The sequence below is a fragment of the Triticum dicoccoides genome, chromosome 4B (assembly GCF_002162155.2).
Source record: "Triticum dicoccoides isolate Atlit2015 ecotype Zavitan chromosome 4B, WEW_v2.0, whole genome shotgun sequence".
Taxonomy (NCBI): Eukaryota; Viridiplantae; Streptophyta; class Magnoliopsida; order Poales; family Poaceae; genus Triticum; species Triticum dicoccoides.
Genome location: NC_041387.1, coordinates 18599591 through 18619281, shown reverse-complemented (window position 1 = coordinate 18619281; position 19691 = coordinate 18599591). Strand labels below are relative to the sequence as shown.

The 19691-nt window shown below is 48.1% G+C and overlaps 1 protein-coding gene across 1 annotated transcript; it reads right to left on the bottom strand.

Annotated features, from left to right (window-relative positions):
- Positions 1–1580: 1580 nt before the first annotated feature.
- Positions 1581–3342, bottom strand: LOC119293225 (F-box protein At5g07610-like). The gene is made up of 2 exons (XM_037571767.1): positions 2622–3342; positions 1581–2225 (listed from the first exon to the last, which is right to left on the bottom strand). The coding sequence occupies exons 1-2, from the start codon at positions 3329–3331 to the stop codon at positions 1643–1645; spliced, it is 1293 nt and encodes a 430-aa protein (XP_037427664.1). The 5' UTR covers positions 3332–3342; the 3' UTR covers positions 1581–1642.
- Positions 3343–19691: the final 16349 nt, after the last annotated feature.

Sequence of the window (19691 nt, the reverse complement as noted above, 5' to 3'; positions counted from 1 at the left end):
AGTTAATTCTTTTCAAATATATCTCCCGTCTAACATGGTGTGTAGGGGAAAACACTTCCTACACACTGGACAGGTAACTGGCCCAAGTCTTGTACTTTCAATCTACTAAAATCATAAGCAACCACCCTCGCTTGTGTCCACAGGAAGATAATCTCCTTGTATGGATGAAATTCAAGGAAGTGAAGCATTCCCAAATTCATATCGTCAGATTCAACCTTATCTTCAGCCGCAAGGATAATACCATTGTCGAAGTCCCATTCATAGTTATGTTGCACTGGTGCTTCCAAATCAGACAACCTACCGGCTGGTGGGGCGGCGGTAGGGTGTGACGGAAGGGGCACGGCGGCCGTTATCGTTGCTGACGTGGAAAAGTTTCCTACCGCCGCAGCTCTAGGCGGTAGGCTATATGATCCTACCGCCGGGCCACCTGGCGGTAGGCAAAAGGGTCAAATCCCGAAATGTTTTCAAACTGGGGTCAGATCTCGATTTTGTTTCACAAAAGGGTCAAAACACGAAATTTGGCCTCGTATTGCACATGACGAGGGCGGCCACTCCGATTCCGCCGTAAATATTGCCTCCGTGGAATCAAGATTGCAGGGGACGCGAGGATTCATAAATACCTCAAAGTCCGGGGACACAGTGGGGTCAAAGGCAAGGCAGACGACGTTGTAGAAGCCCTCCATCCCGGTCACGGTGCACCACAGCAGAGGCGGAGGCAAGCGCACCCATTGTCGTGTGGCGGGGTTGAGCACCAGGTGGCCCGAGAGCAGGAGAAACCCGTTGCAGTGATTCTTGATGCGTACATCCTCCTCCACGTAGTCAAGGTTTGCGTCGATCCTGCGGCTCGTCAGCGGGTTTGCGAAGAGCTTTGGGGGGTCCCCGCAGAGGACGTCCATCTCCATGAAAAAGATCCCGTAGAGCGAGAGCGAGAGGAGGTCCGTCCGCAACCGACGGCGGCCGTCGGCTCGCACCAGCCTTTGCAGATGCAGCGGGACGCGGCGAGGCTGGGGTGGCGCGAGACGGCCGAGGACGCAAGCGAGGATGTCGTCGGGCAGGGGCAGAGGCAGGGCCATGGATTGATCGGTGCGTACGGCTGCTGCTTCCTTTTGAATCAGAGTCAGAGACGACGGGCGATGAATATGATCGCCGGCGCTCTTGCTCGGAGACTCCATATTTAGAGTACGTATGAAATTGATGCAGAGGAGCAATGCTAGACCTACGAAGATATTCTACGTAAGCTAACGTTTTGCTTAAACGCTCATCTATCTCTCTGTGATGTGATTCAGATAATTACTACTTCCTTCGTCTCAAAATAAATAAGCATCTCAAACAACACATTAGTAGGTCCTTTCATAATTCATTATTTGTTTGGGAGCAACAAGTACAAGCTAGCATATCCGCGGCCGATTGTTCGCATATGCTTGGTAAAACCATTCAATATATTCTAATGCACATTCCATAAAAAAACACGCACGAAAGAAATAGAATCAAGATCGGAGTAGACTGTTACAATTATCTTCTTTAAGCATTCATGAACATATATAGGTTACAACTCATTTAAAACACACCCTACACCCCAGTATTCCTTAAAAAAACATTTCCTTCAAAAGAAACACCCCGTATATATTCCCTCTCTGCACAGTTAATTCTTTTCAGATATATCTCCCGTCCAGCATGGTGTGTAGGGGAAAACACTTCCTACACACTGTACAAGTAACCGGCCCAAGTCTTGTACTTTCAATCTACTGAAATCATAAGCAACTACCCTCGCTTGTGTTCGTAGGAAGACAATCTCTTTGTATGGATGAAATCCAAGGAAATAAAGCACTCCCAAATTCATATCGTCAGATTCAACCTTATCTTCAGCCGCAAGGATAATACCATTGTCGAAGTCCCATTCATAGTTATCTTGCACTGGTGCTTCCTTAACATTTTCATCACAATCACCTTTCTGTAAGATCCACGGTCCTTGGTTTTCATCACAAGAAAACCAAGAAAATTTTGCCACCGCTGCCGCGAAGTTGATGTCATTCTTTAGCACCCACTCCCATTTACCACATGATTCAGTAAGCAACCAAATCTGAAGTCCCCCCCAGATATCATTATAAATCAAAGTGCAGTACACCCCCTTCTTTGATTTCCCTAGATGAAGATTGGTAGAATCTTCCATTTTACTTCCTGTTGGTGATTTAATCACTTCATATGAACCGTCCGATAAGATTATGCTGCAAACATATCAGATGGATGAAGATAAGATGTCTGTTAACAGATACTAGCACTTGTGCTCCATAATGCAGCACATATTTGATTTTTAGAAAATCAAGTGTGTCTATGTTTATAACCAAACTTATAGAAGAAAATATCAACATTCAAAATCCGAAATTAAGTATCATCAGATTCATCATAAAGTGTATATTTATATTTTATTTATTAAATCATTTAGACATATGTAGTTTATATTCTCCAAACTTGGTCAAACGTAAACATGTTTGAATTTTTTTTCTAGACTAAATATGCACTAGCTACGTTGTGAAACAGAGAGACTAGTCTGGTGAGATGAGTTTCATCTTCTTAAAAACAAATAACATGATTAAAGTGATGACCAGGGCGCGAATGCATACCGTAAAATGGAGTCATTTTGACAATGCACATAGATCGCTCCTTTCCAGTAGACGGCGTAACGGTGTACAAAATCCCTATATGGCTCCATGTCGGCGATGGTCCCCGCAGCCTCTCCTCTCCGGACCAACGACCTCTCCTCCCATCTCCATGTCCTTGAAGAGAAGACTTGTATTGCGTAGGCGGAGGGCGGCCACTCCGATTCCTCCGTGAACATTGTTGTGGAATCAAGACCGTAGGAGACGCAAGGAATAAGAAGCACCTCGTAGTGCGGCGACACTGTAGGGTCATAAACAAGGCACACGTCGTCGTTGAAGTCCTCCATTCCGGTGCACCGGGGCGGGGGCGGAGGCAAATGCACCCATTGCCGAGTCGCCGGGTTAACCACCAGGTGGTTGGAGAGCAAGAGAAGCCCGTTGCAGTGATTCTTGATAAATGAACCCTCGTCATTCTCGACATAACCAAGGCTTGCGTCGCTGATCCTGCGCTTTGTGAATGGGTTTGCGAAGAGCTTTGGAGGGTCCGGGCAGAGGTCCTCCATGAAAAAGATCCCGTGGAGCGAGAGCGGGAGGAGGTCCGTCCGCAGCAGGCGGTAATCGTCGACAATGGCGCGCCAGCCTTTGCAGACACTGCGGCACGTGGCGAGGCTGCGCGGCGCAAGACGGCCGAGGACGCACGCGAGGATGTCGGCGTGCGCCGCCACCAGGGCCATGGATATTGATCGGCGCGTATGGACTTCCTTGTGAGACACAGACGGACGACGATGCCCGGCGCTCTTGCTCGGAGATGCGATACGAGATGTATATGCCGATGGTGGGCTAGCTCTTGCAAATATATATTTCCAGGGGGCCGTGCTAAAGCGCGTCCCAGCCGGTTCCGACCGCGACCGGGAAACGGCAAAGCCAGAGCTGGATTCTGGCCGATCCTTGGCCTAGTCTATTTCCTCCTTTACGCGTTTGGATATCTTTTCTTTTTCTGATAATAATAAAAACGCGTTTGGATATCTGGTTCGTCAGCGCACAGGCGGCGTCCTGCTGGACCGGTCAATTGCGTACAGAGCGGGAGCGAGATGTGCACAGTCTATAAATTGGAACAGTTGATCAAAAAAATTGGAACATTTTTTCGATCCATGATTTTTTTGAAAGTTGGAATATTAATTGAAACTCAAAAAAAATTTTGATAACGTGAACTTTTTTGAAAAACATATTATTTTTTAAATTCTGAACACCTTTAAAAAATAAAAAAAATCGAAATTCCTAACATTTATCGAATTTTCGAACATTTACTTAAATTTTGTTTGAAAAAAACGTGAATATTTTTTTATAAGTATGAACAAAAATTTGAAATTTTAAATAAATTTTCATTTTTTGTACAAACTTGGAAATTGTGAACTTTTTTGAAATTTTCAAATTTAAGATAAAGAAAATAAGAAAAAGGGTAAAAAATAAAAAAAAACAAGTAAAAGTAATCAACATGAAATTTAAAAAATGGTTCAGGAACCTTCTTGAAGGTTTCCAAAACAGAAAAAACCCGAACATGAACTTCTCACAGGTTACGAAAATCGGGAGCACCTGACTGCTAAAATGGGTCTGCCCATATATCAGGTCGCTAGCTCGGTTCTACGCGAAAGCACGACTCTTTGCCGCAATATGCGTCATATAGGATTTTCTCATGAGCAAACCTGTGGAACCGAGATTCTATTGGACCGGAGCTCCTATATAACGTGTTTTGCGTCAAATAGGGATCATATTAGTTGGATTGTGTGATTGCGTCTATATTCGGTTCATTGTCTAGCAGTGTATATATGCACGCTATAGATGCACATTACAACGGTACAAATAGAGGACCAGGCCTAAGATCTAGATTGATGTGCTTCTTAGGTAGGTGAAAGCCGAATTTAGCGCGGGTCTACATTTGGTGTTCGTTGGCAGGTGTGTCGACGTGTATCGCGCGGAGAGGCGGTGGTGGTGGGGGTGTAATGGTGCATGGGGTGAGCAAGGAGGAGATAGGTGCGCGAGGCGGTCCCATGGGCGAAAACGGACCACGTGGAGAGCAAGGAGTGGGCGATGTGGAGTTGTCGATGGGACGTAATGTGAGGCTAGCTCGTGGTGAGACGATGCCGAGGGGGTGCCCTGTTGGAAATATGCCCTAGAGGCAATAATAAAATGGTTATTATTATATTTCCTTGTTCATAATAATTGTCTATTTGTTCATGCTATAATTGTATTAACCGGAAACCGTAATGCATGTGTGAATACATAGATCACAACATGTCCCTAGTGAGCCTCTAGTTGACTAGCTCGTTGATCAATAGATGGTTGTGGTTTCCTAACCATGGACATTGGATGTCGTTGATAACGGGATCACATCATTAGGAGAATGATGTGATGGACAAGACCCAATCCTAAGCATAGCACAAAATCGTGTAGTTCGTTTGCTAGAGCTTTTCTAATGTCAAGCATCATTTCCTTAGACCATGAGATTGTGCAACTCCCGGATACCGTAGGAGTGCTTTGGGTGTATCAAACTTCACAATGTAACTGGGTGGCTATAAAGGCGCACTACAGGTATCTCCGAAAGTGTCTGTTGGGCTGGCACAAATCGAGACTGGGATTTGTCACTCCGTATGACGGAGAGGTATCTCTGGGCCCACTCGGTAATGCATCATCACAATGAGCTTAATGTGACTAAGGAGTTAGCCACGGGATCTTGCGTTATGGAACGAGTAAAGAGACTTGTCGGTAACGAGATTGAACGAGGTATGGGGATACCGACGATCGAATCTCGGGCAAGTAACATACCGATGGACAAAGGGAAGTGTATACGGGATTGATTGAATCACCGACATCGTGGTTCATCCGATGAGATCATCGTGGAACATGTGGGAGCCAACATGGGTATCCATATCCCGCTATTAGTTATTGGCCGGATAGGTGTCTCGGTCATGTCTGCATGGTTCCCGAACCCGTAGGGTCTACACACTTAAGGTTCGGTGACGCTAGAGTTGTAATGGGAATAGTATGTGGTTACCGAAGGTTGTTCGGAGTCTCGGATGAGATATTGGACGTGACGAGGAACTCCGGAATGGTCCGGAGGTGAAGATCGATATATTGGATGAAGGGTATTGGAGTCCGGAATTGTTCTGGGGGTACCGGGTGACGACCATCGTGATCGAAAGGTGTTTCGGAGGCCACGACAAGCGTTGGGGGGCCTTATGGGCCAAGGGGAGGGGGCACACCAGCCCACTAAGGGGCTGCGCGCCCCTCCCAACCCCTCTCACGTAACCTAGAGAGGTGGGGGCGCCTCCCCTAGGGACGCCGCCCCTCCCGGCTTGGGGGGTAAGTTTCCTAGGGGTGGGTGCGCCCAAACCCATCTAGGGTTTCCCCTATGGCCGCCGCCCCTCCCCTAGGGAAACCCTAGGGCGCCTCCTCCTTCCCATTCCCCCTATATATAGTGAGGGAGAGAGAGGGGAGCCGCATCCCTTCCCTGGCGCAGCCCCTCTCTCCTCCAACACCTCCTCCTCCGTAGTGCTTGGCGAAGCTCTGCCGGAGAACCACGAGCTCCACCACCACCACGCCGTCGTGCTGCCAGAGTTCTCCCTCAACTTCTCCTCTCCCCTTGCAGAATCAAGAAGGAGGAGACGTCCCCGGGTTGTACGTGTGTTGAACGCAGAGGCGTCGTCCATTCGATGCTAGATCGGATCTTCCGCAATTTGAATCGCCGCGAGTATGAATCCATCAACCGCGTTCTTGCAACGCTTCAGCTTAGCGATCTTCAAGGGTATGAAGATGCACTCTGAGGGAGTCCTGGATTAGGGGGTGTCCGAATAGCCGGACTATAACCTCTGGCCGGACTGTTGGACTATGAAGATACAAGATAGAAGACTTCGTCCTGTGTCCGGATAGGACTTTCCTTGGCGTGGAAGGCAAGCTTGGCGATACGGATATGTAGATCTCCTCCCATTGTAACCGACTCTGTGTAACCCTAGCCCCCTCCGGTGTCTATATAAACCGGAGGGTTTAGTTCGTAGGACAACAACAACAACAATCATACCATAGGCTAGCTTCTAGGGTTTAGCCTCTCTGATCTCGTGGTAGATCTAATCTTGTACTACCCATATCATCAATATCAATCAAGCAGGAGTAGGGTTTTACCTCCATCGAGAGGGCCCGAACCTGGGTAAAAACATCGTGTCCCTTGTCTCCTGTTACCATCCGCCTAGACGCACAGTTCGGGACCCCCTACCCGAGATCCGCTGGTTTTGACACCGACATTTGTGCTTTCATTGAGATTTCCTCTGTGCCGTCATTGTCAGGCTTGATGGCTCCTTCGATCATCATTAGCGATGCAGTCCAGGGTGAGACTTTTCTCCCCAGACAGATCTTTGTATTCGGCGGCTTGGCACTGCGGGCCAATTCGCTTGGCCATCTGGAGTAGATCGAAAGCTACGCCCCTGGCCATCAGGTCAGATTTGGAAGTTTGAACTACACGGCCGACACCCGCGGAGACTTGATCTTCGACGGATTCGAGCCACAGCCGAGCGCGCCGCACTGTCACGATGGGCACGATTTATCTCTGCCGCCGAACAGTGCCCTGGAGGCTGCACCCGCATCCGCTCCGACCCTTAGTTCAGAGCCGACTGCGCCGATCGAGGACGGGTGGCTAAACCCCGCCGCGGGGACTGCAGTCTCAACGGCGATCGAGCCGAACACCAGCCTTATCCTCTGCGAAGCCTGTGACTCCCAAGTGTCGGACTCCTTTCCGGACTCCGAACCCTCCGCGCCCCTGCCAATCGATTCCGATTGGGCGCCGATCATGGAATTCACCGCTGCGGATATCTTTCAGCACTCGCCCTTCGGCGACATTCTGAATTCACTAAGGTCTCTCTCTTTGTCAGGAGAGTCCTGGACGGATTATGACCGGTAGGATTGGGATGCGGACGACGAAGAAATTCGACGCCCACCCACCACCCACTTCGTAGCCACTGTCGATGATTTAACTGACATGCTAGACTTCGACTCCGAAGGCATCGACGGTATGGACGACGATGTAGGAGACGAACAGGAACCGGCGCCTATAGGGCACTGGAAAGCCACCTCGTCATATGACATATATATGGTGGATACACCCAAAGAAGGCAACAACGACGGAACAGCGGGGGATGACCCCTCCAAGAAGCAACCTAAGCGCCGGCACGGGAGATAATAACACCCCGGACAGTGCTGAAGACAACTCCCTCCAGCAAGATTCAGCGCAGGAGGATGGAGAAGCCAGCCTCCCTGAGAGAGCGGCTGACGAAGAGGAAGAGGATAATAATCACATGCCTCCCTCCGAAGACGAGGCAAGCCTCGACGACGATGAATTTGTCGTGCCTGAGGATCCCGTCGAACAAGAGCGCTTTAAGCGTAGGCTTATGGCCCCGGCGAGTAGCCTTAAAAAAACAGCAACAACTTAGACCTGATCAAGACTTGCTAGCCGACAGATGGACTGAAGTCCTTGCGGCCGAGGAGTACGAACTCGAACGCCCCTCCAAGAGCTACCCAACGCGTAGGTTGCTACCCCAATTAGAGGAGGAAGCACCTAAACCTACATCACCAGCGCATGATGCGGCTGACCGGACACCTTGCGGCCGCGACAGAGAGGCTTCTCGGCCCTCCACTCAAGCCGCACCCCGGCGTCGCTCAAAAAATACCAAGGCACAGGGAAATGTGCTAGACCTGCAAGATATGTTGGAGGACAAGGCAAGGCAAACAAGATCGATCAACGGATCGCACGGGTGCCCCATGATACGAGACGATAACCGTCACGCCGGATATAGTAAATCCGGCCGGGCCGAACACATCAGACAAAGCTCATTTGAGCTACGTCGTGATATAGCCCAGTACAGAGGTGCCGCACACCCACTATGCTTCACAGATGAAGTAATGTATCATCAAATCCCAGAGGGTTTCAAACCCGTAAACATTGAATCATACGATGGCACAACAGATCCTGCGGTATGGATTGAGGACTATCTCCTTCATATCCACATGGCCCGTGGTGATGATCTACACGCCATCAAATACCTCCCACTCAAGCTTAAAGGACCAGCTCGGCATTGGCTTAACAGCTTGCCAGCAGAATCAATTGGTTGTTGGGAGGACCTGGAAGCCGCATTCCTCGACAATTTCCAGGGCACCTATGTGCGACCACCAGACGCTGATGACCTGAGCCACATAATTCAGCAGCCATAAGAATCTGCCAGGCAATTCTGGACACGGTTCCTAACCAAGAAAAATCAAATCGTCGACTGTCCGGACGTAGAGGCCCTAGCAGCCTTCAAGCATAACATCTGAGATGAGTGGCTTGCCCGGCACCTTGGACAGGAAAAGCCGACATCTATGGCAGCCCTCACGACACTCATGACCTGCTTTTGCGCGGGAGAAGATAGCTGGCTGGCTCGTAGCAATAACATGACCAAGAGCCCTGGTAATTCGGATACCAAGGACAGCAATGGCAGGTCGCGTCGCAACAAGCACAAGTGCCGCATTAATAGCGACAATCCTGAAGATACGGCAGTTAATGCCGTATTCAGAGGCTCCAAACCCGGTCAGCGGAAAAAGCCATTCAAAAGAAACACTCCGGGCCCGTCCAGTTTGGACCGTATACTCGATCGCTCGTGCCAGATACATGGCACCCCCGAAAAACCAGCCAATCACACCAACAGGGATTGTTGGGTGTTCAAATAGGCCGGCAAGTTAAATGCCGAAAACAGAGACAAGGGGCTACATAGCGACGACGAGGAGGAACCCCGGCCGCCGAACAATAGTGGACAGAAGGGCTTCCCCCCACAAGTGCGGACGGTGAACATGATATACGCAACCCACATCCCCAAGAGGGAACGGAAGCGTGCTCTAAGGGACGTATACGCGTTGGAGTCAGTCGCCCCAAAGTTCAACCCATGGTCCTCCTGCCCGATCACTTTTGATCGAAGGGACCACCCCACTAGCATCCACCATGGCGGATTCGCCGCATTGGTTCTAGACCCAATCATTGACGGATTTCACCTCACTGGAGTCCTTATGGACAGCGGCAGCAGCCTGAACCTGCTTTATCAGGATATAGTGCGGAAAATGGGCATAGACCCCTCAAGGATTAAACCCACAAAAACGACCTTCAAGGGCGTCATACCAGGAGTAGAGGCCAATTGCACAGGCTCAGTTACACTTGAAGTGGTCTTCGGATCTCCGGATAATTTCCGAAGTGAGGAGTTAATCTTCGACATAGTCCCGTTCAGCAGCGGCTATCACGCACTGTTCGGACGAACAGCATTTGCAAAGTTCAATGCGGTGCCGCACTACGCATACCTCAAGCTCAAGATGCTAGGACCTCAAGGAGTCATCTCGATCAATGGAAACACCGAACGCTCTCTCCGAACAGAGGAGCATACGGCAGCCCTCGCAGCAGAAGTACAAAGCAGCCTCTCAAGGCAATTCTCCAGTTCGGCTATTAAACGTCCGAACACCGTCAAGCGCGCCCGGAGTAACCTACAACAAGACCGCCTGGCACGTTCCGAGCAAGCGTAGCAATGCGGCCCCAACCCCAGCCCTCACGAAACTGCGAAACAAGTACTACGCGTACATAATTATGCTCTGAAAATACCATGGGCACAGGGGGAGGGGCATGACAACGGCACGCCCCAATACACGGCTCGACCGCACTAGGGGCTGCCGATTTTATCATTTTTTCTAACTTTCAGGACTCTACTCTCCGAAAGACTTGCTCGGCAGTACAATTGCCGAACACACGATACAAAACCCAGGGATGCAGAAAGCTACGTCGCATTATGGAATTCCCAGGTGGTCTCTATAACGAGCAAAATACCTGCTTTAAATACCCTTCCGAAGCTCGCCCCTGGAGGGGACATATCAGATAGTCCCATCTCTTGCTTATCGCATCGTTTGTATCGTTCTGCTTTAATGCACTTTTTTTAATAAAAATGCATAGCTTCAGTCTATTATTGCATTCTCTATTCCTTTATCTCTTATATACATATGTTCATTCGTGACATTTAGCACCCGTACACTTTGGTATGGCTAATACGCCAGGGGCTTAAGCACCCCATAATACGGCGTGAGAAGCCCGAACACTTTCACAAGTGCGGCACCCCGAACTTATAGCTTTATATGCATCAGCTCCAAATCATGTCTTGGGTCAATAGTTGGGTTTGCCCGGCTCCCATGTTTTGGTACCTTACGTTCCGTTATATCGGCTAAGGTAGCACTGGGAGAACTACTACGATTGTGCCCCAGTTCAGCTGGGCTAAGCACCTCAGTAGAGAAAGCTAAAACTGACTGTCATGATAGGGCGAGAGTTGGTCGCTGTTCGAGAGGTTTCGAGTCCTTAAAGACTTATGCCGCTTAGAGCGAGGAGTCGGCTTTGTCCGGCCTAAGGCGTGTATAGCGCTCCAAACTCGGTCTTCCGAATACTAGGGGCTTCGGCGAAATTTAAAATTATAGAATTCTCTGGCTAAGTGAGAGTGATAACGCATTATAGTCCGATTGCCTTGTTCGTTGTGCTGAGCACCTCCCTCGAAGGACCCAATAATGGGAAAAAGAGCGCTCAGGTTTTATCCCGAACACCCCAGCACTCGTGGCATGGGGCCAGAAGCCGATGACTCGCCATCTCTCAGGTTTAATAAACGGCCGCATAGAAGGTAATATTTTAAATTAAAACAAGCATTGCATAGCGCACATGAACAAGTTTTCAGCGTACAGGATCACACAAGAAAGTTTACTCAAATATTACATCTTTGGAACATTCATCCGCCACAAGGCGGGCACCCTTCAGGACGCCCTCATAATACATCTCAGGGTGGCGATGCTCCTTGCCCTGTGGTGGACCATCCTTCACCAGCCGCTTCGCGTCCATTTTGCCCCAGTGTACCTTCACATGGGCAAGGGCCCTGCGGGCGCCCTCGATGCAGACGGAGCGCTTGATAACCTCAAGCCACGAGCAGGCATCGGCCAGACGCCTCACCAGCCCGAAGTAGCTCCCAGGCATGGCCTCTCCAGGCCACAGCCGGATCATGAGACCCTTCATGGCCTGTTCGGCCACCTTATGGAGCTCGACCAGTTGCTTCAGCTGGTCGCTCAAGGGCACCGGGTGTCCAGTCTTAGCATACTGAGACGAGAACACCTTCTCTGTCGAGCTCCCTTCCTCGACTCGGTAGTAGGTGGCGGCATCGGACACGCTACGGGGCAAATCTGGGAATGCTCCTGGAGAGCTCCGGACTCGGGTAAGTAACAAGTAATTCACTTTCACATGCTTGCTTTGCATATTGAAGGCCTTACCCGCTGCTATCTTCTTTATCGCCTCAATTTCCTGGAGGGCCTTTTGGGCTTCGGCCTTGGCAGACTTGGCGCTTTCGAGGGCCGCAGTGAGCTCGGACTCGCGAGTCTTCGACTCAAGCTCCAAACGCTCATGCTTTTTCACAAGAGCCTGGAGCTCTTGCTGCACCTCGGCAACCCGCGCCTCTTGCTTCCCCCGCTCACTGCATTCTGTGGCCGCTTTATCTTCGGCCTCGGATAGTGCTCGCTTCAGGGTCGTCACCTCAGTCGTGGCCCCTAGCACATCAATAATGATCCTATCATTTTTTGCAACTGCATCTTTTTTCTTATATACACATACAGACAAGGCATTACGTACCTTGGTTCTCCTCGAGCTGCTTCTTGGCAAGACCGAGCTCTTTCTCGGACCGCTCGAGGTTCTGCTTCAGCACATCAACCTCCGCAGTCAGTGCGACAGAGGTTAGCAGTGAAGCCTGCGCACACATATAGACATAATTATGTTAGACTCCTGCGAATATTATTAGATCCTCTATCCGGCTTTTCTTCGTGAACACCGAACAGAGCATCAGGGGCTACTGTCTATGCGGTAATATTTTCATATATTTTTTACATACCTCAAAGCCCGTTAGAAGGCTAGCACAAGCTTCAGTCAGCCCGCTTTTGGCGGACTGAACTTTCTGGATCACCGCACTCATAATAGTGCGGTGCTCCTCATCGATGGAGGCGCCGTTAAGCACCTCCAGCAAGTTATCCGGTGCCTCTGGTTGGACGGAGGTCACCGGCGCGGTAGGCTTGCCCTTCTTAGCAGGGGCCGCCTGCCGGACTCCGGAACCGATGAAGGTTTCCCGTGCGGTGTCCAGCCCAGGGCTGGACTTGGAGCCCCTGGGGGTCTTGCCCCCCTTGCGCCTGGAGTCTGGGACGTCGCCTTGAGGCGCCCCTAGGACTGCCTCCCCTCGATTTGGAACCTCTTGGGACAATACCTCGGCATCGTCTGCAGGGCGAGGGGAGGAGGCGGCTGGAAGTGAAAGGCTATTCACATCCGACGAGCTTAAGGAGCCACTCGACGACACGTCGATCTGGGCTCGGGGCAGACTGCATGATTATATCCGGCGTCAGGGAAAGCCGTGCAATAAAAGAACACTATGAATCACTCTGGTGTTCGAACACTTACGACTTCGCCAGGGGCTTGGCCCTGGGCGGCCAGTCCTCCTCGCTGTCAGCAGCGTCGGTGGAGTAGTCCAGGGGAAGGGTTCTTCCCTTCTTGGACCTTCCGGCCTCCCCAGTTGGGGCGGCCTTCCTTTTCTTTTCTTCCCCTGCTGGGGAAGAAACCTCTCCTTCCTCCTCCTCGTTTTCATGGGAGGAGTGCGCCTCGGAGTCATCAGACGATGAGTCTGGCTCCACTGGGCGCCGGGAACACTTCCGGGTTCCCGTGGCCTTCTTCTTGTCCTTCTTCTCCCGCACCACATAAGGTGCCAGGACCAGTAGCTTCGCCAAGCGGGCATCTGCTGGGCCTTCAGGTAAAGGAGCCGGACAGTCGATCTGTCCGGCCTTCTCCTGCCAGTCCTGTCAAAGGAACGAGAGCTTAGATCCCGCATAGAGTCAAACTATGAAAAACAAGTATCCCGTAAAGGGTAAAACAGCTTACTACATTGGCTTGGCGCTTCGCGCAGAATCCGCGATCCTCGGTAGTGGGAGGAGGAACATCGGCGCCCTTGAATAGCACCTTCCAGGAATCCTCGTGCGTTGTGTCAAAGAGCCTGGTCAGAGTTTGGTGCTGGGCCGGGTCGAACTACCACAAGTTAAAAGCTCGTCGTTGACACGGGAGGATCCAGCGGATGAGCATGACCTGGACTACGTTGACAAGTTTGACCTTCTTGTCCACCAGGTTTTGGACGCAGGTTTGGAGTCCGGTCAGCTCTCCCGAATTACCCCATGACAGGCCCTTCTCTTGCTAGGAGGTGAGTCGTGTGGGGATGCCAGATCGGAATTCGGGGGCCGCTGCCCATTCTGGGTCACGCGGCTCGGTGATGTAGAACCACCCCGATTGCCACCCCTTGATGGTCTCCACGAAGGATCCCTCAAGCCATATAACGTTGGGCATCTTGCCTACCATGGCGCTTCCGCACTCCGCTTGCTGGCTGCACACCACCTTCGGTTTGACATTAAAGATCTTCAGCCATAAGCCGAAGTGGGGCTTGATGCAAAGGAAAGCCTCGCACACGACGATAAACGCCGAGATGTTGAGGATGAAGTTTGGGGCCAAATCGTGGAAGTCCAGGCCGTAGTAGAACATGAGCCCCCGGACGGATGGGTGAAGTGGGAAGCCCATTCAGTGGAGGAAATGGGTGAGGAACACCACCCTCTCATGGGGCCTGGGGGTGGGGATGAGTTGCCCCTCATCTGGGAGCCGGTGCGCGATGTCGTCGGGCAGGTATCCGGCTCTCCTCAGCTTCTTGATGTGTCCCTCCGTGATGATGTGTGTTGGAAGTGGTTCCAAGATTGATATGATCATCATCGCACACTCCCTATACTTTCAGGATTTGTGTTGAACCTAAATAAGTGTTATTTGGTGTTTGCGTTGAGCATGAATATGATTTGATCATGTTTATTGCAATACAGTTATTCATTTAAGTTAGAGAACAATTGTTGTTCTGTTTACATGAATAAAACCTTCTATGGTCATACACACCAACGAAAATGGTTTGTTGGATCTCGATTGTAGTGATACACATATTCATAATATTAAAGCCAAAAGATGCAAAGTTAATAACGATAGTGCAACTTATTTGTGGCACTGCCGTTTAGATCATATTGGTGTAAAGCGCATGAAGAAACTCCATGTTGATGGGATTTTGGAATCACTTGATTATGAATCACTTGATGCTTGTGAACCATGCCTTATGGGCAAGATGACTAAAACTCCATTCTCCGGAACAATGGAGCGAGCAACTGACTTATTGGAAATAATACATACTGATGTATGCGGTTCGATGAGTGTTGAAGCTCGCGGCGAGTATCATTATTTTCTAACCTTCACAGGTGATTTGAGCAGATATGGGTATATCTACTTAATGAAACATAAGTCTGAAACATTTGAAAAGTTCAAAGAATTTCAGAGTGAAGTTGAAAATCATCGTAACAAGAAAATAAAGTTTCTACGATCTGATCGTGGAGGAGAATATTTGAGTTACGAGTTTGGTCTACATTTGAAACAATGCGGAATAGTTTCGCAACTCACGCCACCCGGAACACCACATCATAATGGTGTGTCCGAACATCATAACCGTACTTTATTGGATATAGTGCAATCTATGATGTCTCTTACCGGATTACCACTATTGTTTTGAGGTTATGCATTAGAGACAACTGCATTCACGTTAAATAGGGCACCATCTAAATCCATTGAGACGACACCGTATGAACTTTGATTTGGCAAGAAACCAAAGTTGTCGTTTCTTAAAGTTTGGGGCGGCAATGCTTATATGAAAAGGTTTCATTCTGATAAGCTCAAACCCAAATCGGAGAAATGTGTCTTCATAGGATATCCAAAGGAGACAGTTGGATACACCTTCTATCACAGATTTGAAGGCAAGATCTTTGTTGCTGAGAATGGATCCTTTCTGGAGAAGGAGTTTCTCTCGAAAGAAGTGAGTGGGAGGAAAGTAGAACTTGATGAGGTAACTGTACCTGCTCCCTTATTGGAAAGTAGCTCATCACAGAAATCTGTTCCTGTGACTCCTACACCAATTAGTGAGGAAGCTAATGATGATGATCATGTAACTTCAGATCAAGTTACTACCCAACCTCGTAGGTCAACAAGAATAAGATCCGCACCAGAGTGGTACGGTAATCCTGTTCTGGAGGTCATGTTACTTGACCATGATGAACCTACGAACTATGAGGAAGCGATGATGAGCCCAGATTCCGCGAAATGGCTTGAGGCCATGAAATCTGAGATGGAATCCATGTATGAGAACAAAGTGTGGACTTCGGTTGACTTGCCCGATGATCGGCAAGCCATAGAAAATAAATGGATCTTCAAGAGGAAGACGGACGCTGATAGTAGTGTTACTATCTACAAAGCTAGAATTGTCACAAAAGGTTTTCGACAAGTTCAAGGTGTTGACTACGATGAGAGTTTCTCACTCGTATCTATGCTTAAGTCTGTCCGAATCATGTTAGCAATTGCTGCATTTTATGAAATCTGGCAAATGGATAAACAAAACTGCATTCCTTAATGGATTTATTAAAGAAGTATATGATGCAACCAGAAGGTTTTGTCAATCCTAAAGGTGCTAACAAAATATGCAAGCTCCAGCGATCCATCTATGGACTGGTGCAAGAATCTCGGAGTTGGAATATACGCTTTGATAAGTTGATCAAAGCATATAGATTTATACAGACTTGCGGTGAAGCCTGTATTTTCAAGAAAGTGAGTGGGAGCACTGTAACATTTCTGATAAGTATATGTGAATGACATATTGTTGACCAGAAATAATGTAGAATTATTCTGCAAAGCATAAAGGAGTGTTTGACAGGAGTTTTTCAAAGAAAGACCTCGGTGAAGCTGCTTACATATTGAGCATCAAGATCTATAGAGATAGATCAAGACGCTTGATAAGTTTTTTCAATGAGTACATACCTTGAAAAGATTTTGAAGTAGTTCAAAATTGAACAGTCAAAGAAAGAGTTCTTGCTGGTGTTACAAGGTGTGAAATTGAGTAAGACTCAAAGCCCGACCACGGCAGAAGATAGAAAGAGAATGAAAGTCATTCCCTATGCCTCAGCCATAGGTTCTATAAAGTATGCCATATTGTGTACCAAATCTATTGTATACCCTACACTGATTTTGGCAAGGGAGTACAATAGTGATCTAGGAGTAGATCACTAGACAGCGGTCAAAATTATCCTTAGTGGAATAAGGATATGTTTCTCGATTATGGACGTGACAAAAAGGTTCGTCGTAAAGGGTTATGTTGATGCAAGTTTTGACACTAATCCAGATGACTCTAAGTCTCAATCTGGATACATATTGAAAGTGGGAGCAATTAGCTAGAGTAGCTCCGTGCAGAGCATTGTAGACATAGAATTTTGCAAAATACATATGGATCTGAATTTGGCAGACCCGTTGACTAAATTTCTCTCACAAGCAAAACATGATCACTCTTTGGGTGTCAATCACATAGCGATGTGAACTAGATTATTGACTCTAGTAAACCCTTGGGTGTTAGTCACATGGAGATGTGAACTAATCACATAAAGATGTGAACTATTGGTGTTAAATCACATGGTGATGTGAACTAGATTATTGACTCTAATGCAAGTGGGAGACTGAAGGAAATATGCCCTAGAGGCAATAATAAAGTTATTATTTATTTCCTTATTTCATGATAAATGTTTATTATTCATGCTATAATTGTATTAACCGGAAACATAATACATGTGTGAATACATAGACAAACAGAGTGTCACTAGTATGCCTCTACTTGACTAGCTCATTGATCAAAGATGGTTATGTTTCCTAGCCATAGACATGAGTTGTCATTTGATAAACGGGATCACATCATTAGGAGAATGATGTGATTGACTTGAACCATTATGTTAGCTTAGCACTCGATCGTTTAGTATGTTGCTATTGCTTTCTTCATGACTTATACATGTTCCTATGACTATGAGATTATGCAACTCCCGTTTACTGGAGGAACACTTTGTGTGCTACCAAATGTCACAACATAATTGGGTGATTATAAAGGTGCTCTACAGGTGTCTCCGAAGGTACTTGTTGGGTTGGCGTATTTCGAGATTAGGATTTGTCACTCCAATTGTTGGAGAGGTATCTCTGGGCCCTCTCATAATGCACATCACTTAAGCCTTGCAAGCATTGCAACTAATGAGTTAATTATGAGATGATGTATTACAGAACGAGTAAAGAGACTTGCCGGTAACGAGATTGAACTAGGTATTGAGATACCGACGATCGAATCTCGGGCAAGTAACATACCGATGACAAAGGGAACAAACGTATGTTGTTATGCGGTCTGACCGATAAAGATCTGCGTAGAACATGTAGGAGCCAATATGGGCATCCAGGTCCTGCTATTGGTTATTGACAAGAGAGGTGTATCGGTCATGTCTACATAGTTCTCGAACCTATAGGGTCCGCACGCTTAACGTTCGTTGACGATATAGTACTGTGAGTTATGTATGTTGGTGACCGAATGTTGTTCGGAGTTTTGGATGAGATCACAGATATGACAAGGAACTCCGGAATGGTCTGGAAGTAAAGATTGATATGTGGACAGTAGTGTTTGATCTCCAGAAAGGTTCCGGAATCCATTGGAAGGGGTTCCGGATGTTTCCCGAAATGTTTGGGCACGAGAACACTTTATCTGGGCCAAAGGGGAAAGCCCACGAGGTTTTTGGAAAGTGCAAAAGGAAGTTTTGCGGAGTCCAGGGGCCAGACACTAGGGTCCCTGGTGTCTGGGCCCAGACGCCGGGAACCCTGGCGTCTGGCCATGGAGTCCGAGAAGGACTCTTGCCTTTCGGGTGAAACCGACTTTGTGGAGGCTTTTACTCCAAGTTTGGACCCCAAGGCTGAACATATAAATAGAGGGGTAGGGCTAGCACCCAAGACACATCAAGAAACACCAAGCCGTGTGCCGGGAACCCTGTCTCCTCTAGTTTATCCTCCGTCATAGTTTTCGTAGTGCTTAGGCGAAGCCCTACGAAGATTGTTCTTCACCAACACCGTCACCACGCCGTCGTGCTGCCGGAACTCATCTACTACTTCGCCCCTCTTGCTGGATCGAGAAGGCGAGGACGTCACCGAGCCGAACGTGTGCAGAACATGGAGGTGCCGTGCTTTCGGTACTTGGATCGGTCAGATCATGAAGACGTACGACTACATCAACTGCGTTTACATAACGCTTCCGCTTACGGTCTACGAGGGTACGTAGACAACACTCTCCCCTCTCATTGCTATGCATCACCATGAACTTGCGTGTGCGTAGGAAATTTTTTGAAATTACTACGTTCCCCAACAATTATGTCCTCTCAAAATAACATGGCCAAAGAAAGCTTATCCCTACAAAATCATATAGTTTAGTCATGCTCCATTTTCGTCACACAAGAATGCTCTCATCATGCACAACCCCGATGACAAGCCAAGCAATTGTTTCATACTTTAGTGATCTCAAACTTATAAACCCTCACGCAATACCTGAGCGTGAGCCATGGACATAGCACTATGGGTGGAATAGAATATGATGATGGGGGTTATGTGGAGAAGACAAATATGGAGGAAGTCTCACATCAACGAGGCTAATCAATGAGCTATGGAGATGCCCATCGATTGATGTTAATGCAAGGGGTAGGGATTGCCATGCAACGGATGCACTAGAGTTATAAATGTATGAAAGCCCAACAAAAGAAACTAAGTGGGTGTGCATCCAGCTTGCTTGCTCACGAAGACCTAGGGCACTTGAGGAGGCCCATTGTTGGAATATACAAGCCAAGTTCTATAATGAAAAATTCCCACTAGTATATGAAAGTGACAAAACAAGAGACTCTCTATTATGAAGATTATGGTGCTACTTTGAAGCACAAGTGGTAAAGGATAGTAACATTGTCCCTTCTCTCTTTTTCTCTCTTTTTTTTGGGCCTTCTCTTTTTTTATGGCCTTTCTCTTTTTTTTTATTCCTCACATGGGACAATGCTCTAGAGAATAATGATCATCACACTTCT